At 38.8% G+C, this 27153-nt stretch overlaps 2 protein-coding genes across 6 annotated transcripts in view; one reads left to right on the forward strand and one right to left on the reverse strand.

Moving 5' to 3' along the window:
• Nucleotides 1-11441, forward strand: part of LOC122664793 (lysophospholipid acyltransferase LPEAT2-like) — a 23962-nt gene extending 12521 nt beyond the window's left edge. Inside the window, exons 11-16 of one of the 4 annotated variants that reach the window (XM_043860784.1) lie at nucleotides 3394-3444; nucleotides 3705-3815; nucleotides 3965-4012; nucleotides 4111-4303; nucleotides 9685-9689; nucleotides 11431-11441. In XM_043860784.1, the coding sequence (XP_043716719.1) occupies nucleotides 3394-3444; nucleotides 3705-3815; nucleotides 3965-4012; nucleotides 4111-4275 (375 nt within the window). In that variant the 3' untranslated portion in view covers nucleotides 4276-4303; nucleotides 9685-9689; nucleotides 11431-11441. Of the gene's footprint in view, nucleotides 1-3393; nucleotides 3445-3704; nucleotides 3816-3964; nucleotides 4013-4110; nucleotides 4328-9684; nucleotides 9690-11348; nucleotides 11359-11430 lie in introns of those variants that run through there. The other 3 variants (XM_043860792.1, XM_043860776.1, XM_043860803.1) reach the window with 3 other exon arrangements.
• LOC122664779 (ubiquitin carboxyl-terminal hydrolase MINDY-1-like) lies at nucleotides 4604-26903 on the reverse strand. Of its 2 annotated transcripts, XM_043860764.1 has the most exons (13): nucleotides 26731-26903; nucleotides 26287-26405; nucleotides 26088-26194; nucleotides 25886-25973; nucleotides 17302-17901; nucleotides 16806-17268; nucleotides 16661-16715; nucleotides 16488-16569; nucleotides 16230-16310; nucleotides 15795-15899; nucleotides 15661-15710; nucleotides 10692-10806; nucleotides 4604-4754 (listed from the first exon to the last, which is right to left on the reverse strand). In XM_043860764.1, exons 1-13 carry the CDS (start codon nucleotides 26861-26863, stop codon nucleotides 4680-4682), a joined length of 2073 nt encoding a protein of 690 aa, XP_043716699.1. In that variant the 5' UTR covers nucleotides 26864-26903; the 3' UTR covers nucleotides 4604-4679. The 2 variants fall into 2 exon arrangements, with proteins under 2 accessions (XP_043716699.1, XP_043716691.1); XM_043860756.1 differs by having other exon boundaries at nucleotides 16806-17901.
• Between the last annotated feature and the right edge of the window lie 250 nt (nucleotides 26904-27153).

Raw genomic sequence — 27153 nt, forward strand, 5'->3', positions numbered from 1 at the left:
AGTAGCTGGTCTTATGATATGAGGAGGTGAGGGGTTTAGAGGGGTTGATGCCTTGATGACGGTTGGTAGGTGATATGCTAGGATGTCAAAGAATGAAGCGTTTATGGACTTGATTGGAGGAATAAGGGGCTGAAATGAGTTTTGCTACGCATAAGAAAAAAATAGGAAGTATCAATAAACAGTCCAATCAGCTTGGGTTTCTGTGATTATAGATGACAGGAGCTGGTTCCATTTGAGTGGGTGGGTTCTGGAGTGTTAATACCAGAGATTTCATGGAGAAAAGGTTTTGGGGGCCCGTAGGAGAGACAGAAACTTGTAAACAAGAGAGATTTTTCAATTCTACTTTTAGATTTTATGCATAAAAAATTATGAAAGACATTATTCTACTTTTATCTATTACCGAACACCTACATATGTTCCTTATATATACTCTCTTGTCACTAGCCCGATTGAATCAGTTGAATTTTTGTTCCTATTGATATGAATCACTAGCCTTGGCACAACGGTAGAGTTTCTCTATTGCAACCTGGTGGTTGTGAGTTTGAATCAAGGAAACAACCTCTCCGCAAAAGCAGGGGTAAGGCTGCGTACATCTGCCCTTCACCAGACCCTGCTGTAGCGTGTGCACTAGGATGCCATTTTTTATTGATATGAATCTAGATTGATGAAAGAGAGTGTTGGGGGTCCACATTTTAGAATGGAATCTAGAAGATCACAGAGGTTGGGGCCATGTCGGACTAAGATCTGATTGAAGGATTTGAAGAAAACTGAGAAATTTAATGCAGTAAAAAAAAAAAGGTATCTTCTGGTTTTACCAAACCTTACCCAAGGATAGCACTTATGTAAGTATACTGATTTTAAAAATTGGAAGGTAAAAGAAGAGGTGGTAAAACAGGGTCGTCTGGGTTTGCTGATGATCAGGCTAGAATAAAAAATATTTTAGTAAGGCTAGTAGAGGTATGGTAGGCTGGGTGCAGGGAAACCAGAAAATAGACCAAGTAATTCAGATCTGCTGATAAGGATAAAGTAACGAAAAACAACATTAACAACATAAACTGAAACACCAAATCTGAGAAGAATACAAACATCAATGAATAAGATATGGTTAGATGAAGCAGGTTGAAACTTGACAGAAAAACAGGGTATCCACTTCGTTTGGAATCAGAAAGGTAAGTAAGAAGAGGAAGAAATAGAAGAAGAATAGAAGGGAAGAAGGAGAAGAGGAGGTTCACACCTGTGATGAATATCTCAGACCTGAGTCGAGCAAGGAGGAGAAAGAAGAGAACCACTGGCAAGCATGTACTGCAGCCACTGAACAAACAATCAATTCAATCCATTCAATTCTGTCTATTCAATCGATCGGAAGCTTACATATATAAAAATAACCCTGCATACATCAGTCAATAGAAGACCCCTTGAACTTTCAAATGCTGTAGACTCTCTCCAAACCCTTTTGACGCTAGACAATTGCTGAATTGAAAACAAGCTCCTTAAAGCATTAATGAACCCAACCCGTGATATTGCTCTATGTGGATCCTACTAGTACAGAACCCTGAAAATCCTGTTGCAACATGTAAGAATCATGGAGCAATGTTGCATCGCCCACTTACAAGAGAACACTGAATAAATGCAGTAACAACCGTTGGAGTAATTACTTTAATAGGTGGTTTACTAGAGTAAAAACATAAAAACAAAATCCAAGTGTCGTTATTCCATTTGGTGATCAGCTAAGCCTTGATGTCCTCTAAAACAATTTCCTAACCATTAATCTCTATTTTGCATGGACTGAGATCTTTGTACCCGCTTGATAACCTTACTGCTGTTTCTGTGCTGAAACTGTACTGAGAAACAGCAGAACAGTTTTTTCTGAAACTGTGCTGAGAAACCGCTTTTGACCCACTTGGTAAACCTGTTCTGAAAATTTGTTCCCAAGAGACTCCCTCTGTTGCTTCTCCTGGAGAAATGGATGTCAAACCAAAAACCAGATTAAAAGATGAGTAATCAAGTGAAGAAAACGACTCAAATATGAATAACAAACAGAGAAAATCGATCCAAGTAATCAAGTGTAAAAATGATTTTATTTTTTTAAATACAACCCCAAATCTCAAAACCCCAAAACCCATTCACGATCGAAACCCTTCTTCCCTTCGCTTTCACTTCGGCCTTCCCAATCTCTGCACCTTGTGCCACTGCCGTTTCTTGCAATCCATCCTCAAATCGAAGATGCAACCAAAGGAGCCCTAGGATACCTCTATAATCAACACCAGAGTTGGACACTTGAGCTCCAATCTGAGAACTAAACATTCCCAAATCCCAACTTTCTCGCTGGTGTCTTTCTCTCTAATCCCCATTACAGATTTGCAGACTAACAAATAAGGGAACTGTGGCGATTGGTGTCTTTCTCTCTAATCCCCATTACCCCTCACCCGGATTTGTAGACTAGCACTATCCTCTCTCTCACAATTCACCTCAAACTCAGAACAATTTCAACAATTCGAAGCTTCGAGACTGTCCAAATGGAAGGAGAAAAGAGAAGTTTTTTTTTTTCCAGAAGAGTTGTAGAGAATGAACGATGTGATCATTTTGGTGGTGGAGAGCCTGCGATATGGCAGTAGATGGTCGTTGGAGCCTTGCAATTGACTTGGCAAATGAAAATCCATGAGTCCAATTTGCAACGGCGTGAACGAGAGAGAGAGAGATTCTCCAGACCTTCTCTTTGCAACGATGATCTTCAACTGAGAGAGATACCCCTCAGGGAATCGCTCGGAGGTCGAGCTTGAGAGTGAGAGAATGAGAGAGAAAGACAGAGAGGGTACGTGTGCTGGCTTCGACGATGGCAGCATCAACTCGACCTCAGCCGTTAGGGTTTTCTTCTCAGACCTTGGTGAAGAGGACAGCAGGCTTGTGGTTGTGAAAATGAAAAGGCATGTAGACTTATCGAAATTATCGGGCACAGCTTTTAATTTTCAACATAGAAGGACAGAACATGTCCAAAAGTCTTCCAGGGAGCATAATTTTGATTTATGTTTCCAAAAACACTCACAAAAAACACTTCGTTATCAAGCGGTTTTTGGGTGTTTTCCCGTTTCTAGGAACGGAAAAACACCAAAAACTATTTCTCGTAAGGTTATCAAGCGGGCTCTTTGTTGTAGAAAAATGCTTCATGAGCATGTACAGATGGTGGGATAGCATATATCTATTCATATGTCGATTTGTAACTGTAAAGAACTTTTGTGAGTGAGTGTATTTGGATGGTTTCTTATGTATAGAATATTATATGGTTTGAAACCATGTACATTCTGTGAGATTCTTTTCGATCGCATAATGTTCATTTGTAGGATTTGCTGGTATGTCTCCATTAATTAAGTTTATTTCTTGTTGTCTCATTTCCAGATCTTTGGATATCTGGATGTGGAAAAGCAGGGATCAGTTACATTTAGACAGGTAACTTTGATCCACACACACACACAGAGAACTAGTTTCTCATTGAAGATCCTATGAATAAGTTCCTATTTCCTTAATCCATATGATTTTCAATGTTCTTTGTGAAACTTGACTCTTGTAAACCCCCCAAAGCAAATCCTTGAAGGAACCTGTGTCATTCCAAATGCTGGTTACCTTTTCTCATGTAGTGGTTTTGCTTGTAGATCCCATTGTTGGGTTTCTGGGTAAGCCATTTAACAACTGGACTGTATAACTTGCAGTTCTTTTTTGGATCAGTGCATATCCTAAAACGGCCATTTTTCTGGCAAGCCTGTGAATCAGCTTTCACTAAATTTGATGGCCAAGGATCTATTTATGTATCACAACAACAGGTATATTATGTTCTTTACGTTTTTTTTTTTTTTTTTTTTTTTTTGGTTCTTTTGTAAGATATTATGTTCTTTCCGTTGCTCCCCTTAAATAGTCACTTGCTATTAATCTGGCATCTTCATTAATCTTGGCCATTGAATGGACTTTGCAGTTACAAGATTCCCTTAAGATGGCACTGCCAGGTCTGAGTGAAGAGGAGGTTGGTAAACCACTTGATTTACTAGTAAACTCAACATTTTGGAGTTGCATCCATTATGTTGCTATGTGTACTATCTTCAAATCCATTTGCATGCGCAGGTTGGAGAATTGTTCAATATATTCGATACTGATAGTGATGGAAGGGTTAGCAAAGAGGATTTTATGACTTGCTTAAGAAGAAACCCATTGCTAATAGCCCTTTTCTGTCATGGTTCAGCATCCGAGGGCTTATTGCAGAGGGAAGGGAACCTGGAGGTTGTGTGACAGTCATGGACAAAAATTTGGTCTTAAAGTAGTCAATAGTGATTCTTTAGCCTCCCTTCATCCCCCCATCTCATTTTTTTGTTACCTTGGGGCGGGTATTGGGATGGTTTTGTTTTATGAACTACCGGATCACAGATAGCTCTATGGAATTCTCTCGGGTGATAGCCAAATGGGAGCTTCTTGTGTAGACCCCTTCTTTTTTTTTTTTTTTTTTTTTTGAAAGAAATTTATGACAATGTATGTGGAAATTTGGAGCTCCATATATATAATATTTTTATTTACATTAAAAAAAAAGAAATCTCATTCGAGAAATTGGAAATAGTGTTGATTTTTGTCATGCAAATCCTATCAGAACAAATTACACCATTTACAGTACATGTGACAACAACTCCTCTTGGCCAATTTTACATCACGATACACTTTTCTTTAGACTTTGCTTCCTGCTTTGTAGATGAATGGCTACCACTGCTCTTTGGCACCTGACCAAGAAACCAGTTAGATCAATCAGGATAAACCATGGAAACAAATTATGCTAAATAGAAACAACCCCCCCCCCCCCCATCTCATTCATAACAGTGTAAGAGGTCAGTCAGGGTATTGCTATGACAAGCAAATAAAATGAACATAATAAAATTTGGCACTTTGTTAACATTTTTTTTTTTCAGCTTATCAGTCAGTCGAATTCTTTTGAATCCATGATAACAGCAAATTTATCATGTGTATTTAAGGAGTTTGGATGACCACATCTGTTTTAGTTATAAATGCATAAAGTTTTACAGCTAGAACTTAAGAAGAGTGGTTAAAATCTACAATAAAATGTCATGCTAATGAGAGGCCCTAACATCTGCCAAAATCTAAGAGGAATTAGCTTCTTCTAAATTATGCAATCTTTCTGATCATCACAACTAATGCTTCTTGTAGGTGGTTAAATACAAAGAGAACTGCTAATCTATGAGATCACGGCATTACGCAGCTAAAGCCAAGGCAACCACTTTTTTACTCAAAAAGCCTACCTTTCGTTTTCAATCAGTATCTCCAAACACCCACTTGTACATACAATTTCTGTCTGAGGTTTCCCAAACCTAGTCATGATGATTGATATGTTACAAAATTGTACAGCTTTTGCACAGAGATATGGCAAATTACTTGTTGCTTAAATACTGTCTTAAGTAGTAAGAACCTAAATTTCACCTTGTAAGCATTGAGATTTGTGTGTGTGTGTGTGTGTGTGTGTGGGGGGCGAAAGGATCACTCATCATAGAATATCAGATTGTTGAACTGAGCACCAATCCTTGCCATTGCCTGTAAAAATGAAAAATCCAAGCCCTGGCTTGTATTACAAGAAATCTGTTCGAGACCAGCTACTTGATCAGGATTCACAAAATACTGCCATTATCTCTCCTCTACCCATAGGAGTGTTTGTCCTTTAGATTTCCTACTGCATGAAGGTTTTAGAAGAAATTGCTAAACCAGGCTTCAAAGCATCGAGTTCTTTTCATGTTGCCACTGGTTCAAACTGGGGATGTTGAGCCAACCTGCAACATGTCAACTTCGCTAATTTGAGTGTCTAGTCTCCACCGATAGTACCTATACTATCTCAAAGTCCTTTAGTCATTAATAGGAATCCAACTTTTCAGCGTAACTTTTTGGTATTCCAGTCCATCACTTTTTTCTTGAGAACATGATTCTTAAGTAGCAAGACTTACTGTTTGGCTCAACTTTCTATTCATTTAAAAGTTTTTTCAGTTGCATATAATCAATCCCAAGACCTCAGAAATCTGATATGATCTGCAAAAAGTTGAGACCAGAATACTGACAGTGGTTTCGAATTGAAATCGGATTCATGTTTTTTCTTCCAGTTTATACAGTAAGGATTTTAATCGATAGTTGTCTAGTAAGTGGCTGATGTAGATCACAGGTCCATGTGTAGCCGCAGGAACAAGGCCCCAAAACCAGACCAGTGTAGTTGTGGGATTCAACTGCTGTTGGAAGCAGCCGGGACTGATGATGTGGCCGGTTTTTGTTAGTTCGATGGAGCATCTCATAAGGCAGCCCAGTCCAGAATATTGACTTGCGTGGAGGACAAAATTTACTTTCTATTTTAGCTACCTTCTATTTTTAATCACTTCTCTTTCCATGTAATAGCTAGATATATTCACTAATTTCAGATTTAGAAAGTAGGCTTAGCTTTTAGGGAGAAAGAACGCTACCTGGATGCGTGCGATACACTGCCACTGTGCCCAGACACAGGCGAGCGAACTGACCACCACAACCCCAGGAAATTCTGCCTTCCTATGGGGGCACAGTGGTCATTTCGCCCGCCCATGTCTGGGTGCAGGGGCAGCGTACCACATGCACCCAGGTAGAGTCCTCTTTCCCTAGCTTTTAATTAGAAGTTTCTATTTAAGTCCATTGTTTCTTTTTAGTTAGATTTAATTTCTATTTTCATTTGGTTTCTATTTTGTAATCCTTTCCAATAGCCAAACGGGGAGTTACTATTTTGTAACGCTTCAATTATAAATAAAGATATGAGGATGTATTGATCAGCCAACGATTTTAGATTTAAAAAAATGGAATGTTGCTTTGTGCAATGGCTGTGAGACAGCTCCTGTGAGGTGAGAGGCCGTGGGTGAGATACCTATCCCTATCCCTTCTTCTTCTCCTTCTCTATTTTTTTCTGTTTCGTTCTTCATCTCTATTTTATTGTGTGTGAGTTGATCTATATCTGAGATACAATTGAAGCTTAAATGTTGCTGCTGGTTAGAAGCTGGAGAATACTACTGATTTGTTCATCATTCAACAAGAGATCATCATTATTGGAATCTACTGTTGGTCTATCATCGATCCTAATGTAGAGTGGTTCTTAGTTGAACTACTCCTACATTATTTGGTCTCAGAGCTAAGGAGGCAGTAGACAGGATCAACGACAATTGAAGATTGATCATGCAAGTTTGATTCGATAACTCCACTAAATTCGTGGAGTTTTGTTTCAAGATGGGGAGAGCTGATGTAGATCACAGGTCCATGTGTAGCTGCAGGAACACGGCCCCAAAACCAGCCTAGTGTTGTTGTGGGATTCAACTGCTGTGGGAGGCAGCCAGGTCTGATGATGTGACAGGTTTTTGATGGTTTGATGGAGCGTCTCACAAGACAGCCCAGTCCAAAATATTGAATTGTGTGGAGGACAATATTTACTTTCTATTTTAGCTACCTTCTATTTCCATGTAATAGCTAGATATAGTTTCTAATTTCAAAATTAGAAAGTAGGCTTAGCTTTTATTTAGAAGTTTCTATTTCAATCTTTTTTTTTCCTTTTGGCTAGATTTAGTTTCTATTTTCGTTTGGTTTCTATTTTGTAATCCTTTCCAATAACCAAAAGGGGAGTTATTATTTTGTAAGCATGCTTTAATTATAAATATAGCTAAGAGGCTGTATTGATCAGCCAGCGATTTTAGATTTAAAAGGAAAATGGAATGTTGCTTTGTGCAATGGCTGTGAGTGACAAGCATGGTGAGACACCCATCCCTATCCCTTATTCTCTATTTTTTCCTATTTCATTCATACTTTCTATTATATTGTGCTGTGAGTTAATCTACGTCTGAGACATAGTTCAAGAACTCGGCGCTTAAAACTCAGTTTTTTCATTTACAGAATCAAGATGGGAGGCGAAATACAAATATGCACGAACTCGGTCGAGATCTCGGTTTGAGATTTCGGTTCAACCGAGATTTGGGCCAAACCATTGTTTAAAAGGGGCAGATCTCAACCGAGACAATCAAGATCTCGCCAGAAACTCGACAGGGAAAGGGGTTGGGGAGCTGATTTTTAAGCTTTTGCCACCTTGTTTCGACGGAAAACTTACCGGAGAAGTCAATTAGCATCCAACATGCAAAATTTGTTACAAATCATCTCAAATTTGAAGAAATTTTGAAGGTAAACCATTTTTTCCCCAAATCTATTTTTTTTTTCAAAAAAATTGTTCAAAACTTGGTGAAATCATGTCAATTTAATACATATGTTACATAACTTTGGCTGATCTATGACTTGATGGAGTCCAAAAAATGTTCTGCAAAAAAAATAATGAATTTTTTGAAATTTTTTTTTTTGAAAAAAATAGGATCAATGGTGATTGTTTGGAAGTGTTTTTTATGTATGTTGGACACCGTTGGGTGTTCTACCATCTCTTCTATACCCTAGGATAGGATACCTTCGGATAACTGATGACAACACTTATATAACTTGTGTGGTAGACTACACGCATTTCTTCAGCAGCACTATGACATGGGAATCCTATGTGGCAATGTCTAAGCCTTAATGGCTTCAGAAACATGGCTTGGAAGGATAAAGGTATATCAAGTCGCGTACAGTTTCCTTTCAATTTCTCCTTTGTAGCCGTTACCCGAATTCGCGCAAGTGTATCCACACATATATGTTAAGATTGATGTAAAATACCCTACTTTACATTTCTAATGCATTTAAGTAGTTTTACATTAATTGAATGCTTTGATTGCTTTCTATTACTAAATTATGCGTAGAGTATGGTTTTAGTACATCACCGCCTACCAACCAAGGGTCCGAAGTGAAACTCCTATTTGGACTTTGTTTTTGCAAAATCTAATAGAGCCATTGTGTTTAAATGGCCTAAAATAGGTTGAGTACCAAGTTTCAAGCCCAAACTAAGTCTAAAACCCACCGAAACAAGCCTTCGAGTTCCCAAAAAAAAAGCACCACCTCGGTTTTTTGGTGAAATCATGTCCCATATACACTGCTCAACAACACCAAAACTCTTAGAAAATACTCATATTCTTTACTCAAATCATCTCTAATTCATGGGGGATGTATGATATATATAAACCTTCTAAAATTCCTACTTTGACTCAGAAAAGGACTCCTAATCACTCTAATACACTCAATAAAATAAATAAACTCAAAACAAAACTCTATAGCTGTTAAGTATCCTAATCTAACTCAACACTCAACTACTAATCCCATGTAGTAACTTTATCCCCACCTTATGGGCTTATAAATTAGTCCCATTTCTATAAACCCAAAAATAAAAAGCCCAATGTCCATAGAACTCAACCATGGTCCAAAATAAAGTCTTATGAGGCTCAATTGACCCAATTGGAGATTTTTAACTGTATCAAGAAGCCAAATTGAAATTAAGCTATGAAAAACCAAGGTTTAACAGTCATTGTAGATAGATTTGAAGTGGAAGTATCTAGGAATAAAGGTAATCAAGTTTAGCGGTTGAAAGGTAGGGTTTTGGTGGTTGGTAAGAAGGCATGTGGCAGTCTGTACCAGGCCATTGATCAGACACAAAGTTCTGGTTAGGTCCAGAAATAACAGAAAATCCTAGACAAATTTAGGTCCCATCTGACCTAGTTTTCTGCCTTTGGATGGCAAAAGGATGGGTTAAGTAAACCCCCACCCTTCAACCATTTGAGAAAGAAAGTCCTACCAGAGAAGCTCCAAAGCACAGCACGAAATTCCAGCAATCTTAGCAACCAAACCTGACTTGGGGAAACATCAGACACATTCTACACAAAATCTACCTCAGTTTCCCCATAATCATTAATTGTTTTTCCAAAAATTCCATTTCTGATTTTCTAATCAATTAACCTGTGCACTTCATCATGTGAACATTTTCTTGTTTTTTTAGTAAGTTTGAATAGCACTAAACAAACATTAGATGCTCCAATGATGTACAAATTTCCTTTTTCATAAATAATAATGTTTTATTGTTGATAAAAGGGAAGTAGACATAAAACAAAAGAGGCATCCAAGTCCAAGGGTGATAATAATAATGTTTTATTGTTCATAAAAGGGAAGTAGATATAAAACAAAAGAGGCATCCAAGTCCAAGGGTGATAAGACAACGAGTTCATTGAATCCTAGTTTGCATTCTATTTTCCATTCTCTTTCCAAAATTGTTCATCCAATCCAATTGGATGTTTACAACAAGTTCCAACCACAGGTTATTTGGGTTAACAGTCTAACCCAATCTACTCGTGGAACTGGTAATTAGTCCATGTTTAAAAAACTGGGTGACAAACAGATTCAGATTCAAAAAATAAATGGAAAGAAGCACAGACTCATGGTTTGTTTGTTTTTTCTCGCCCCCCCCCCCCCCCCTTTTACAATAAGTTACAACCACAGGTTTATTTGGGTTAACAGTCTAACCCAATCAACTCGTGGAAATGGGAATTAGTCCATGTTTAAGAAATTGGGTGACACAGATTCAGATTCAAAAAATAAATGGAAAGAAGCACATATGCACATGGTTTGCTTTTTGTCTCCCCACCCCCCCCAACGGCCCAAACCCGCCTTCCCCCCAAGCATAATGGAAACAGTTTTAATTTGGTAGGTTCAGAAATACAGGGCCAAATATGACTCCCTAAAATCCAGAAATTTACCTGTAGACCTGTGACAAGCCTTGAACTGCTGGTGGTTGATTGTTGTGTGTTCTGCCGTTGAGGCTGCTGCTCAAATTCCTGTTGTTGCAGTGCTATTGCGAGTTGCAGGTCGGAGCTGTCAAAATAATGTGGCACAATTAGAGGTTATCACCCAACAGTAAACAGATAAGGTCTAACCCAAAGAAGTGAATTTCTCATCACTTCATACAACAGTTGCAGGTAAGAGTTTAACATGTCTGGCTCTTCTTAAACTCTTTTTGTTTCGTTGTAACCTTATCCTGCAAATGATATTTTACATGAAATTGTACTCTAAATTTTTTCTTATTTTTCAATGTCAATTTGTATTTTCCGTCAAAACAAGCAGAGGAAAATCTCATTTTGCAGGAAAATTTTCCTTTTACATGGAAACAAACAGAGCTAGGAAAAACAAAAATGCATGTAAGGGTGTCATGGGCTCTATGACCATCCTGAACCTGCTCGATTGTCATGGGCTCCTTAAAATAAGCGGGTGTATTCAGGTAGCTGATTATATAATAAAGATTTGCCAGGGGTACACTAGCTCGTCAAGCCTGGGACCCATCCAAAGACCAGCCCATGCAACAAATGGAATAGTGATGGGGATTCTAATCACCTAAGGGGTTAAGGTTTAAAATTTAGTCAAAGGTGTAGGAACCCTAATCAAATTTAAGAAAATTCAAATATCAGAATATTAGTAACTCAGATATGGTCAGAAATTTAGTCAAAGGTGTTGTCGGTTAAGGAAAATAATATAACAGAAATTAGGACCAATTCCAAGCATAGTTGTGAAGACGTCGCCTAGGCGTCCAGGCGGATCTGCAAGGGCCTAGGCGTCTGCAGCCTTATTGCAGGGCGCCTTGCACTGGTTTAATTGGTATCGGACCAGGTTCTGGCACTTACTTATGCCAAATTTCATTTACTTAAGTTATTATTCATAAATAAGCAAATACCCCATATTTGAATCCAATAAAAATAGTTAAAAAATCAAATTCCAAAAGGATAAAAAATCAACCCCCCAGTTCAAGAATAGAAATTGGATTTTTGGCGGTAGGTGAAATTTTCAACTTTCTAATGCTGGGTTTCTTCTCAAATCTAAAAATTCCATAAATCTTAATATGTTATAACATTGCTTCAAACCCAAAGTTCGGTAAAATATTCATTTGTTTTGATATTTAAAAAAATATTTTCATTTCGGCGGTAGGTGAAATTTTCAACTTTCTAATGCTGGGTTTTGACAGCATTCGCGCACACCAAATAAGGTTTGACCGGAACATAATTCCTTCAATATAAACCAGATTTAAGCAATCTTGGATTTGTTGGAAATCTGGTTTTGTGTTCTACCTAATACAAAAAGTCTCATGTAAAAATAAAATCATTTGATCAGTCATACTTCTTAGAGAATAAGAGCATTTCTCGAAATCGAGAGCAGTTTAATTACTTAGTGATAAGATCATATTTCTAAGAACAGTCTGAACCAAATGTATGTTTTGATTGTTTAAAACTTCCAATAGCTTGCTTTTTCAGTTTTGTTGTCTTCTAGTTCTAAGCTGATTTTTTATGACTTTGTATGGCTTAATATTGACTGTTGATTACTTGATGAGACTTAATGTTGATTTTTGATGACTTGATGTTGCTTAATATTGATTTTTTATGACTTGATGTGGCTTAATGTTGATTTTTTATGATATAAGGTACATATTGTAGCATACTACATAATGTTAGAAAAGAGGGGCAACAAAAAATAACACTTGGGCGCCTAGGCGGACGCCTTGTCACATAAGCGCTTAGGCACCCCTCCACCGCCTTAGGTCGCCTTGCCGCCTTGACAACTATGATTCCAAGGGCTGGATCACTAACTATTGAAGAACCCTACAGGAAGTAGTAGGCTTCAAGAACCAGAAATCGATACCTGAACTACGGGAGTTCAAAACAGCAACTGATCAAGAGTAGACTGGTGCTTAAACAGTAACACAATTCTGTGACAGTAACTCAATAGAGATCTAAAATCAGAAGTAGAAAAGACTAACCAAAACTAAGATTTTTTTTAAGGAACCAACTTGAAGAAGGATTGTTCAATTCAATAGCAAAGAATGTTTGGATCTATAAATATAGGAATTTCCATTCCATCAACTAGTACCAATTGATGGGGGAGAGACATATGTAGATTAGTACAATTGGTAGCACCCTATTTAGGTTAGGATTTCAAGAGATACGGTACCGGTCTGGCTTTTCCGATTGCCCCCGATCCATGGAATAGAGTAGCCATATGTTTCCGGGGAGCACATACACAAATTGACTTTCTTTATTATACGATACAAAATTACATGATTACCCTGGCAGAATACTTTCAGATTAAACCTACCTCTCTTTCTAGCTTCGATTTTGCATAATATCAACTACACATTGGAAAGAAGCTATCTATCTCATTCAAGCACCGGACTTTTGATAAAGGTGTCCCAATAAGGAGGATATTCCTTAAAAAAATATCAAAATCAAGCTAAGATCCTACCCTTCTTAGTGAGGGAATGAAGAATCTTTTTCCTCTTATGATCCCATCGAAGAAAGAAAAAACTCCAAAAAATTCTAGAATCAAAGATTTAGAGGAAGTATAGAGAAAATAGGATTCAAGAAATCGATAGAAAAGATTGGATTTTGAAATCAGAACTTGAAATTAATAATCAAAATTGAAATTGAAGATCAAGAGCATGAAAACTAACAAAATAATAATTAAATTAGAAACAGAACTAAAGAAGAGATAAGATCTGACTGTTTAATAGTGAAAGAAGATAAGAAAAGGAGGGATATGAATTTCAGGAATAACCACCTGAAATCCTTGATTGGAATCACCACCAATCAAACCTACTGAATCACCACAGAATACAATGCAAAACAAGCTTCATTCATTAAATCATATGGCGTCTGGTAGCCTTTACAGTGCTTTTAATATAACTCAAAACAAGAAAGAAATAACTAACCGGGACTCTCCAGCCACAGGGTATGCTTGGAGTATCCTAAAACAACTAAAAAAACTAAATAACGAAGAAAAAACTGGACTTCAGGAACTCTCCAGTCACATGCTGTAATGGGAATAACCTTGATGCAGATACATCACCAAAAGAGGCTTATTTTGATGGGAATAAGTCTAGGGTTAGGTTATATACATGTTGGGCCTTTGATCCCATGGGTTTTCAATGTAATAGGTCACTTTTATGGACCTAAAGTAGGGGTAAATAGGGTGCATATGGGATTAGCTTCTATACTTAGTTTATTTTCATGTTTTAGTGTTTTAAATTGAACCAGTCTAAAACTAGTTTGAACCAGTGGTTTAATTTAAGTGATTTGAGTCACCTTTCTTTTATTTGCTTTCATAGTTCCATTATAAGTTGGGTCCACAAATCTCCACGAATTTGAGAGAGGTTGTGAAGTGTAATTGGAGTCGGGTAGGAGCTTTTACACTCATAGGCTGATTAGGAATATGGCCTATGGCCACTATAAATAAAACAATTCGGTCTTCACCTCTGAATTTTTGAAAATCTGCTATTGCTGCTCTGCAACTATGTTTCTTCTTTGAAGAATTGCTTTGTGTTTGATCAAAGCTGGTGGGATTGGTGTTTGATCCAATCGACACCTTGCGGTGTGAAGTCCGGGTGGTTCTATTGAAGCTCTATTTAAGTTTTCTGTCTAAGATCTGATTTTTATTCAAGTTTCAGTTCAAGATTCAATTTTTATTCAAGTTTTTCCAGCAAACAAGTTGCTGCCAGGACAATTCTGCAACTACAAGTAAGTTAGAAGCATCCGAATCCCCATCCTTCTTCTCCTAATCCTCTACAACCCCAACCCTAGCTATCCCCCTTTTAAATTTTCACTTTTACTGCACCAACCATCGAAACAGACCTGTCTACAAATCCACGAAACCCGAAATTCAGACCACATACTCCTCCACCATCAAGCTCCACTCGATCCTAAACCCAGCCACCATCTCCCATTAAAACCCTAACCTAACATCCCACCTTCTCAAATTAAAACCCAAAACCCTACTTTCTGCCCAGTCCAAACCAACCGTCAGAACAGTCTACAAATCTGACCGATTATCCGTCATACCCTCCTAAGAAAACCATTCAAGTTTGGTTAACTTCTGTCCAGCCAAACCCTAGAAATCCATCTTTTCCTCTTTTCCAAAACCCAAAACCCTAACCCTAACTTGCTGCCTATTCAATCTAACCCACTTCCAGCCATCAAAACATCTCAAGACCTTCACTAATAGACTCCCCTACCTAGACTTGACATAACCCATACATCAAACCCTAACCCTAATTTCACCAAAAACCCTATTTTGACCTAGTCGATTGTCCTGTTCATAACAGATCCTGATTTACTGGCTCCTAGTTGGTCTCCTACCAATCTAGGACTACATTAAACCTACAACAAATATAATTCTAATAAAGTACAGAAAAGGGGATAGAACTTAGCAATTATATCCTAGCCTGACTAAACAAGTAGAATAATAAATAATATGGAAAACTAACTGTCCTAAACAACCCCCATGATCCTGGTTTTAAGGAAACCAGAAAAAAAAATCGCATGACTGGTTTTGTTCAAAAACTGGTTCAGGATGAATCAGACCAAACCGCAAGAAGCCCCTATCTTTATCTTCTTTCTGGTATGAACTGCATCAGTTAGAAGACCAAACCCAACCACAGCCTATTTATTAGCTGGGTTTGTTGGGCAGGTCCAGAAGAGCTAGGAGGCTAGACTAAGAATTGCCACCCTTACTGCATTTCACTTATCTCAAATCCTCTCCACAATGATTCAGCTTATCAGAAGAAAGAAAACAGACAGAGGCAAATAGTAAGAGTATCAGTATTCTCTATCGGAGAGCCAGAATACAACAGAAACATTAACATACACTTCGGATGAAAAAATAGGAATGGAATTAGCAAAGACAAATTACTTTAAAGTCGAACCCGCAGTCACTGAATTATCAATGCTTGCAATGTAGTCCTGATACAAGAAATGTTTTATTAGTTCACTGAAGCCATTAATGACAAATTTTAGAACATTATCTGACATCAAAGTGATCCATACAGCAGCACAGGCCACCGCATTTTGCTCGTTCCATTGGTCATTGACATGATTTTCAACCTTAAATTCCTTGAAGTTGCCGGTCATAAACACTGTATCCCCATTTACCTGAAAAACAAGGGTACTAATTATTAGAAAATTAGACTCAAAGAATATGGCAGCAATAGCCCATGAACCATAAGAACAAAACTATATGAGAGCACTATCAGTGGAGACCCACTTCAAACAGACTGGCATACAGCCAAAGTGCAAGCATAGAGCATACAGTTTCTACAGGTATGTTGAATTAATGTTTTGTGAAAAAAATAATTATTAATTAGATAGGAGTTAACATGTGTACTTTTGGAAAGATTCATGACAACAAAGATACACAGAACAGGAAATAACAACATATCAAGAAACTTTGGAGGTATTTGAATTGCCCCAGGGAAGTCTTACCTCATTTAATTTCTCCCATACTAAATCAGGCTGGCTTATGTAACCTTGATCAGTGGCTAAGAGATAAAGTTCACCATTAAACTGCAAAAAGAATTGAAGATTTATAAATAACCTGCAAGCTCATGCGGAGTAAAAGCTGGACCACTGAGAAATATCCACATGTTTCCTTCTGTTTATTTAACAACTAGTAGAACAGCTGGTTGTCAATGGGCAGCACAACTGAATTGAAGAACAAAAGCAACAAATATCGGAACTGACCTTGAACATGGTGCTGAAGTGATTATTCCGGAAGAAAACACAAAGCTCCCGTTCCTTTAGACCTTCCTGTAGGCAGAAGAGGCTGCAAAAGCCAAGATGACGAAAGAATCTCCTTATAGCATGCTTAGCAAAATGAAGGGTCCCAGATTAAGAAAAAAGAAAACGACACATACCCATATATGGTTAATTGGCTGGCATTGTTCCTCAGAAAATTCTTGATAAGTTCCCCTAAATGCAAGAACAAGAAAAGGAGTCAAAATCAAGCAATAAAAGAACAGCTTATACAATCATCCTCATTGATGTCAAGTAACCACATACCCTTCTGTTGAGTAATTTCATCCCTGGGATGGATGCCACTTCCATCTCCGGCACCATTGTCAGCTTGCTCAGCAAGAACCATCTCACCTTCATACATAGGCTCCCGATTTTCATAAATTGTTAATCCTGAGTCAAGTATGCACTCTTCTCCTTCATATATGGGTTCACTTCCTTCAAGGCTCGAGGCGACACTCTTGGGTTGATCTATGTGCTGACTACTCCCACTAAATTCATCAGACTCAGGATTTGAGGTGGATGTACGAGTAGATGCTGTAGTTTCACAAACACCAAGATTATTTTCTGGTGCATGATGAATTTCAGACATAGAAGTATCCAGTAGGCATGTTTGTTGAACTTGAGGATCCCTTTCAGAGCTATGCATATGGTCTTTCACGTGAGAGGAGAAATCTTGGTCTAGACAATGGAAAGGTTCACTTTGATTATGAACCAATATGTCAGTTCTGAGGTTCTCCATCAAGTCAGTAGGAATAAACTGTTCCTGAGACCCATAATTCTTTAACTGATCAGCATGAATCCCAGCTTCAATCTTTGAGCAAGAATCATTTTCCCTCAAAGTAGTTTCAGAAGATATCACAATATTATTGCCACCACAAAAGACAGTAGGAGCCTGTGATATGGAAGGTTTCGACAGATGGAGTACTTCATGTTCATCACTAATGCGCCTCTCTAAAGCATCTGCAAGGAACTCTGACCTATTACTATGAAGATACTCATTCTCTTCTACAATTGCAGACCTATTACCCCCACTTGTATCACCTGATGGAGACTCATCCACTGAAGTCAGCACTTCAAATTCTGACAAATTCAAGACTCTTAATAGTTCTGCTTGTTCCTCCAAGTCTCCCGTTTTTCCTTCCTGATGGCCAGATACAGCACAAGGTGATTCATCAAAAGATTTACCTCTTGAAAGAGATGGTGAGGGAACCCCTAAAGTTGCAGCTGTCGCAGCAGCAAAATCAATAGAATCTTCTTCAGAGTTGCTCTTATGTTCTGAATTTTTGGTTTCAAGGGCAACAAGCTCCCCCATAAGAGTGTTATATGACTTGAATCCAATTGCATTTGCAGTAGCATAATCCTAGTATGTATCACATACACGAATCAGTGACCATAACATAGGGTTGATATTCATAACTAGAAGTGACATTTACTAAGTAAAAAATTCAAAGGGCATTTCGGAGAACAGACTCTCTCATCTTCTCCAAATTCTGGACAACATACACTGTATGATTTAAATTAGATGTTTAACTAATCCGAGTTTGTAAAGAGAATTCACTATGCAAACCTACAGATGACATGATTCCACAATGTTGGCAAAAAAATTATAAGGGAAATTTTTAAGGTAAGTATGGAAAATGTTGAGAGGACACAAAAGAAGCAATTTTGAAAGGATTCAGGGGTAACTTGAAATTTGAAAGGATAAACAAGCAATTGACATTGTCAGTACAATCCATCACACAAATATGCAACCAACAGAATTTTTACCATTGTTAGCTTAGCGACCAAGTTTGACATTGCCAAAATAGGGATATTGTATACGATCATAACTCTCCCCCCCCCCCCAAAAAAAGAAAAAAGGCCCTTGATGTCTAGCCATGCAAACAATTTGTGTTGTATACTGACAATCTACCTTTAAAACATTCATAAAACTAATTGATAAATTTCTCAATATATTCATTTATCCTTAAAAAGCCCCAAATATTTTACTTCAGCACCCATAAATCAGGCTGCCTTTCTTATGTTTCACCAAACATTCATTCCTAGATTGGAATGCTTCCCCTTCCCCCCCCCCCCCCCAAATAGATATTGGCATGCTTGTGGTATTCTAGTTTTACAAGTAGTTTTCAGGACCACAAAGGTCTCCCAAAAAATACAAATTCAGAGTAAGATACAAGTATAATGAATTTAAATACCCTAAGCTTCTAGAGATACACTAAAGGTTTTAAGTATCCCATCTGTATCCGCCGATATGTATCGTATCTTTAAGGTACCGACCTGATACCTAAAAAAAATTTGGAATTACAACATGTATGTAAGAAACCTCATCCGTTAAATAATGATTAATCAATTGAATGCACTTATGTCATTGTACTTTGTTTTCCTATTTATACATGATATATTTTATATATTACTTATTTGGGAAAGGGATAGGCACACTACCCACATGTGGTAAGCTAGTGGACTGCACCAATGGGGGCCCAGGAAAGGGCATCATACAAGAGGGGCAAGGGGTCATTTCAAAGATGGAAAAGAGAAATAGATACAGCGGGCGCTACTTTGCAGTACGCAAGCAGTGTGCCCAGCCTTTTCCCTACTTATTTGTAGTGTTTTATGATTCAAAATTGCATTTTGCATTTATCCAAAGCATTTCTATATGTTTCTCGACCATTACCACACATATCTAGCATATCTTGTGTCTGCGATATGATACAATCTAAAAATTACTCTTCCGATATGATACATGATACCGATACTTTAAACATTGGATAAACTCTTCCTCAGACTACAAGATCTATTACACAATGCTATTGGTCAAAGATACCTGTTAAAAGAGAGATGTAGAAAATGCTTGAATGAATAAATTGATCATTCAGGCCCTGTTTATATAAAGAACAGAATTACAACTGAAAATAGAAACTTAACTCAGTCCTAGTCCTACTAGGAATTCCTAATACAACTAGGAATCCCAAACTAGGACTCGGCTGGGGAAAAACAATAAAAGGAATAAAAAATAAAGAAAAAGAAACATAAATAATGTGGGACTAACCACCCTAACTCGACTAGGACTAATCCTAGTAAGCTAGGACAGGTAGGACCAATCCTAGTGGAACTAGGACTGCTTACCCCAATCGGGTAAGTAGTAAGCAGCCTATTTCAACACTCCCCCTCAAGTTGGAGCAACGATGTCGATCATGCCCAACTTGACTAAATTGGGATGAAACAATTTTCCAGACAATCCCTTGGTGAAGATATCAGCAAGTTGATCCGCAGATGTCACAAAAGGAATACAAATCAGCCCATCTTCTAACTTCTCTTTGATGAAATGCCTATCCACCTCAACATGCTTAGTACGATCATGCTATACAGGATTGTGTGCTATGCTGATTGCAGCCTTGTTGTCACAGTACAACATCATAGGAAGACGAATAGGAACACCAAGATCTTGTAACAACCCTTTAAGCCAGAGTAACTCACAAATACCCTGTGTCATAGCTCGAAACTCAACTTCGGCACTAGAACGGGCAACAATATTTTGCTTCTTGCTACGCCACGTGACAAGATTTCCACCTACAAAGGAGCAATACCCAAAAATAGACTTGCGATCTACAGAACCAGCCCAATCAGAATCAGTGTATGCTTCTATCCGTAGATGACCATGCGTAGACAAAAGAATTCTTTTTCCAGGAGCTGACTTCAAATAGTGTAAGATACGAAGAACAACCTCCATATGAGAAGAATAGGGATCATGCATAAACTGGCTTACATTTCTCACGGCGACAGCAATGTCAGGACGAGTGTGTGAGAGATAAATCAACTTCCCTACAAGTCTTTGGTACCGGCCTTTATCAACAGGCTCCCCTTCTTTCTCCTTGAATCGAACAGTAGGGTCCATAGGAGTATCTAAAGGATGGCAGCCTAGCAACCCGGTTTCAGCTAATAAGTCTAGGACATACTTCCTCTGGGAGAGAAAAATGCCTTTAGAAGATCTAGCCACTTCAATCCCAATAAAGTATCGTAATTTCCCTAGATCTTTAATCTCAAATTCTTGTCCAAAGAAGGTCTTCAATCGTTTGATCTCATCACCATCATTACCAGTAACTACTATATCATCGACGTAGACTATAAGAACAACGAGTTTTTCACTAGTCCTCTTTATAAAGAGTGTGTGATCAGCATTACTCTGCTTATAACCCACAGAAATCATAGCTTTGTGGAATCGGCCAAACCATGCTCGAGGTGACTGCTTCAGCCCATAAAGTGCACGCTTCAGTTTACACACTTTTCCTTGGTTTCTGTCACAAGAGAACCCTAGTGGGACGTCCATATACACCTCCTCATCCAGTGCTCCATTTAGGAAGGCATTTTTTACATCTAGCTGCTGCAAATCCCATCCAAGGTTGACTGCACAAGATAATAACACACGAACAGTATTCAACTTTGCAACAGGTGCAAAAGTTTCCTGGTAATCAATGTCGTATGTCTGAGTAAACCCCTTGGCCATGAGCCGTGCCTTATACCTATCCACAGTGCCATCAACCTTTTGTTTCACCACAACCACCCATTTGCATCCAAACGGTTTTCTTCCCAAGTGGAAGAACCACAAGCTCCCATGTGTTATTTTTCTTCAAGGCCTCCATTTCTTCCATCATAGCTGCATTCCACTTTCCGTCTGATAGAGCTTCCTGCCAATGGTTAGGAATACGAACAGAAGAAAGAGAGGAAACAAAAGCATGAAAGGATGGGGAAAGTGAGTTATAAGAAACAACATGAGATATGGGCTGCTGAGTGCAAGTCCTGACACCTTTGCGAAGAGCAATAGGTACTTCAGGAGAAGGAATATTACCAGGTGGAGAGGCAGGTTCTAGATCCGGGTTCGGCAATTGGATGGGTACTGGAGCAACAGTTGATTGAACCTGCTTATGTTTCCTTCCATAGGTCTTCACAGTACGGTCATCAATCCTCCTCTGAAATTCACTAATAGTCCTCTGGATAGGAGTCTAGACCGGGGTAGGTTGCTCCTCTTGAATATAGATAGTCTCCCCCTGTATAGGAACCTCTCCCCCTGAGTCAGGGGAAGTACTGGGGACAGGCCAAACTGGTTCAGACTCGTGGTAAACAGACTGAAGTGGAGGTGGAGAGTCAATAGTCAACACATCTTCACTAACACTCTCCCCCTGAAGAGGTGGGGACACATAATATGAAACATGTTCATGACAAACAACATCCATGCTAACAAAAGTCCGACGGGAAGGAGGGTAATAACACCTGTACCCCTTCTGGGTAGCAGAGTAACCCAAGAAAATGCAGCGGAGACTACGTGGGTCAAGTTTACCAGGGGACCTTGTATCCCTGGCATAACAAACACAACCAAACACCTTAGGTGGGACTATGAAGGAAGAAGAGCCAAGCAATAGCTAAATAGGGACCTTGGAAAGAAGAACCCGACTGGGCAGCCTATTAATTAAATAAGCTGCAGTAAGAACTGCATCTCCCCAATAAAGGGAAGGGACATTGCGAGCAAACATAAGAGCTCTAGCCACCTCCAAGAGGTTGCGATTTTTCCTCTCAGCCACACCATTTTGGGCTGGAGTGTCAACACAACTGGTCTGATGGAGGATTCCATACGCAGCAAGGTATTTTTGGAACTGACCTTCCGTATACTCTTTCCCATTGTCACTCAAAATTTTAAGAGTGGCAGTAAATTGGGTCTTAATTAATTGATGAAAGTGCTGAACCCAAGAAAAAACTTCATTTTTTGTGTGCATAAGGTATACCCAAGTGAACCTAGAATAGCAGTCAATGAAAGTGACATACCACCGATGGCCAGTCAGGGAAGCTTTCATACTAGGCCCCCATACATCAGTATGAACAGTATGAAATAAGGAAGAAGATCTCTTATTAGAAATAGGATAAGTTGAACGTGTCTGTTTAGCCAAGACACAAGGTTCACAAAAAAAATATTCCTTATTACAATCCTTAACTAATGCTGGAAATAAATTTGATAAAGTTCCTAAGGGGGGATGGCCTAGTCTAAAGCGCCATTTATGTATTTCAGAAGAGAAAGATGCCGAAGGTAAAGACTGAGTAGGTGTAGGATCTCCATCAAGAAGGTACAATCCGTCATGCACTTTACCCGATCCAATCGTCTTCCCCGAGTCCAGCTCCTAAAAAACACAGTGAATTGGAAAAAAAGCCACTTTACAATTTAGGGATTTAGTGATACTGCTAATGGAAAGAAGGTTAGTTGTAAATTTGGGAATATGCAACACAGATGGCAGGGTAAGGGAAGGAGAATAACCAATGGATCCTTTCCCTGAGATGGAGGAGAGGGATCCATCAGCAATTTTGACTTTATCCTTACCAGAAACAGGAGAATATGTATCAAAAAGGCTAGAAGAACCTGTCATGTGATCAGTAGCACCGGAGTCTATGATCCATGGAGTGGATACTACCGATGCACAATGACCAGCAAAAGAAATACCTGTACGGGCAAAAAAGGAACCTGAATTGGCAACAGACGTAGTAGAGGCAGCAGATGTGTTCAATATACGACGGAGAGCTTGGAGTTCTTCCTGAGAGAAACCGATGTCAGCAGTAGGAGTTGGGGCTACACTTTCAGTGTGATTGGCTTTGCTTTTAGACTTGGCACGTCCTCGTCTGGCCTCAAAATCAGCAGGCTTGCCATGTAATTTCCAACACTAAGCCTTTGTGTGATATGGTTTGTGACAATGCTCACATTTCACAGGCTCTTTAGTAGTGGTAGCACCAACACTGTCAAAAGAAGTAACGGGAGTGGAGGCAGCAGTCAGTAATGCTGATCTCTCAACTTTGGGAGTAATCATCATAGCAGCCCTTCTTGTCTCTTTACTGTGAACATAAGAAAAAGTTTCCTCTAAAGTGGGGAAAGGAATCCGACCAAGGACTTGTACCCGGATAGGATCATAATCATCATTGAGGCAGCCAGGAAATCATAAACCCGAAACTTATCAGCATAGAAATGATAGCGTGATGTCAGTAGTAGTAGTAGGTGAAAACCTAACATAGTGATCCAATTGCGCCATAAACACTTGAGGCAGCATAGTATTTAGTATGATGACTCCTGCGAGTGGTATGTTGGAGTGTCTTCCTGATGTCATATACCTGAGCATCATTACCTGAACGGCCATAAGTTCCCTTGACAGCAGTCCAGATCTGGGTAACAGTGTCAAGGAGTAGATATTAACTGGAGAGGTCAGTGGTCATAGAATTCGTAATAAAGGACATCACCATAGCATCATTGGCAGCCCATTTAGTACGGGCAACACCTTCTTCAGTAGGCTGTGTGGTAGTGCCAGTAAGATGGCCAGTGAGTCCGCTACCAGCCACAGTCAAGGAGATAGATCTGGCCCAGATGAGGTAATTTGATCCCTCAAGTTTAATAGCTGCAGCATAAGGGAGAAATTCTGTCCACGGCTGAGAATCAACTCCAGAGTTGGCCGTGGTTATATCTGAGTCCCCCATATTGCAGACAAAACAATATAAAAACTGAAAGATGAGTCCCTTCTGTAGCAACAAGAACCAGCCCTAAATAAAAAATCGATAGGTAGGGTTTTGAGGAAACCCTAGAAGAGAAGTTGATTGAGATTCAGGGGTCTTCAAGTCGTAAAAAAAATTGCAGAATCTGTCTTCAAAGTTGATGCAGATCTGTGCAACAAAACTGCCCACGCAGAGAGGAGAAATAAACCAGATCGAGAAGCAACAGGTCTTCAATATTTGTTCAAAAAAAACCTGGAGAGTGGTATGGATATATGCCTCAATGGTAGGAAGAGAAACAGAGACAGCAGCTGTCCAGAAAAACCTGCAGTGTTGGATCCCAAGAAAACCAGCCTGTAATTGTAAGAGAATCTGATCTTCAACAAGGGAGAACTCCAAAAAGAAATTTGCAGAAGTGTGGGCAGCAGCTATCGATCAAGGAACTTCTTAAATCATCAATTGTTGAGGTGAAAAATTAGAGCAGCATCTACAAATCACCTCATTAGATCTGCCCTAAGTGGAGAAAAAACCAGAAAAAGTGAAGAGAGTTGAGTGGGGGGGGAAGATGGAGATCGAGTGATAATGGAAGGAGGGTGGGGGGCTAGGAACCAGGCTAGATCTGAGAGACTAGCTCTGATACCATGTTAAAAGAGAGATGTAGAGAATGCTTGAATGAATAATTCGATCATTCAGGCCCTGTTTATATAAAGAACAGAATTACAACTGAAAATAGAAACTTAACTCGGTCCCAGTCCTACTAGGAATTCCTAATACAACTAGGAATCCCAAACTAGGACTCGGCTAGGGAAAAACAATAAAAGGAATAAAAAATAAAGAAAAAGAAACATAAATAAAGTGGGACTAACCACCCTAACTCGACTAGGACTAATCCTAGTAAGCTAGGACAGGTAGGACCAATCCTAGTGGAACTAGGACTGCTTACCCCAATCGGGTAAGCAGTAAGCAGCCTATTTCAACAATACACATTTCCTTCACTGAAGCCAATTTAAGTAATGAAAAGTACCTATCAAAGAGATACCACTGATGTATCAATTTTACTAGACCAGTTACACGCATCAAGCAGCTCCAGCTTAGCTATGCAACTTCCATAAGTGAATGATCAGCTTAATTAAATTCATAGATCCAAATAAAAGAAGTTTACCCGTTATGAAATACTATCAATGGTTAGAATGAGTATTCTCATTACCAATTTGATCTAAACTAGTAATCATGATTAGGTTGAGCTTTCTAGAGGCCAAGCCCTTGAACTGACTATGACAGAGTCAGGATTTGACAGCCAAAAGACGTGGCCATAGTCCTATCCACAAGAGACTACCCATTTTTATCTTGACAACGATCAGTCTGTTTTCGGAAGTTGCACTAACAGCTTACAATCTGAAATGCTTATGGAAAGCCAAGATCATTCATGAAGAAGCCGGCAAAGAAGGTTGGAGTCACCATTTGACTCAAATCCTTAAGAGAAGACTGACTGAGCTCACTTTTCTATGAGTATTTTGGGGCCACATGAACTTTTCTCCATATTGGTTACCAAAAAATTACTCGAAAGAATCTGCAACCTCAAGGTCTCATGTTACAACATATACCAACATGCATAGAGCTAGCTACAAGCTAGGCTATTATTCAAAAGTCCATTGCAAGTTACAACAATTGAGTAACATTCAATAACCAAAATGAATAATAACTTAAAATATTGGACAATTAAATTGCAAGCAATGGAAAATAAAGACGGAAAAAAATGAAAAGAAAAAGAATCACTCGATTATAATTAAGTCTATAGACAGAAATCATGACGCCTTCAAAGAGAATACCTGGGGATCAACAATCCAACCATGATACAGTGGAATGTCCAGGAGATCAAATATGGCACACTCACGTGTAAATTCAAAGTCGTCAATTCTACAAGTAACAAGCACGTATATTTTAGCTAAACAGAACACCATGAACGAAAGGCACAAATTTGAAAATGATAAAAAAAAAAAATAACGATGGGAAGAGTGGAGGAATAGCCACCTCCTAAATTGAATGTTTACATCAATCCCCGTTGCAAGTCGAGGAAGCAGGTCAATGGCATCCGCTATGTTCTGTTGTTGGTTCTCAACATATCCAGCATCTTTATTCTGCATCATAAACACGATGCAAATAACAAGTCAATTGTCAGCAGCTATTACACGATTGATAAACATCCTTGAACGACTAAACAGGTTGTTACCTCGATATTGCTGTTAGAATCAATCAATCTTTCGGCGACAAGCGAAAGCAATTTCTGCAGTGAGACTTCAGATGCATCCACATTCAAATTCAAGTTATTTTTTAGAAGAAGAAGGTTACCTATATTCCAAGCGAAAACAGAGCATTAATACAACCTAAAGTAACAACAAAATAAATGGAAAAAAGCCAACCCAATATGAACAAAAACAATAAAGCATCTACATTCCAAACAACATCAAGACACAATCCCTTGAAAACAAAGCAAGAAAAGTAACAGTAAAACTCCATTAACAAATCGACACAGCAAAGTGGAGAAAGGTACAAGCGGGACGCCATGAATTTCCCAAAGACAATCCAGAATCGATAAGAGGAGATGAAGAAAATAAATCAAAAGCCCTAGAAATCAGAGAGAGAAAAAGGGAAAGGTTAAAGATGAGAACATTACATATAGCCAGGAGTGGGCAAGGGCCATTGTCGTTCTGAAGAATGATGGGTGTGGTGCGCCCCAAGAACTGTACGACTTTTGTCTTGTAAAGGCATTCTTGTTCTTCTTCCTGTCTTCGGTCCTCGGTAGCCATGGCCGACCTTCGAACAAGAAAGAGAAAAAGAACAGCAGAGAAGATTTAGTTGCTAATTAGAGGGAGCAAAAGAAAGTCTGTGAGAAAAATGGGAAAGAGACCGAAAGAAAGAAAGACTGTAAGAAACGATGAGACTAAAAACGGCTCCTACTGTCCCACTACGGTGAAATTATGAAAGAAGACTCAGAACCCCATTGGAGAGCGCCTTTTTGAAAGCTCCGAAAATTCACCTCATGGTCCAAATGTCGTATTAGATGAGCTTATCTCGTTGGCAACCGTGTGATTCTGCC

Source organism: Telopea speciosissima, chromosome 1 (genome assembly GCF_018873765.1).
Source record: "Telopea speciosissima isolate NSW1024214 ecotype Mountain lineage chromosome 1, Tspe_v1, whole genome shotgun sequence".
Lineage (NCBI taxonomy): Eukaryota > Viridiplantae > Streptophyta > Magnoliopsida > Proteales > Proteaceae > Telopea > Telopea speciosissima.

Bases quoted from the DNA above. Each gene is read 5' to 3' on its own strand.
- LOC122664779 (XM_043860756.1), bottom strand. From the start codon at position 26,863: ATGGCTACCGAGGACCGAAGACAGGAAGAAGAACAAGAATGCCTTTAC. The intron at 25,974-26,087 runs GTGGCTATTCCT...TGTTACTTGTAG, and splicing joins GTAAACATTCAATTTAGGAG to AATTGACGACTTTGAATTTA. The intron at 10,807-15,660 runs GTAATTTGTCTT...TTATTTTGACAG, and splicing joins ACTGCGGGTTCGACTTTAAA to CTCCGACCTGCAACTCGCAA.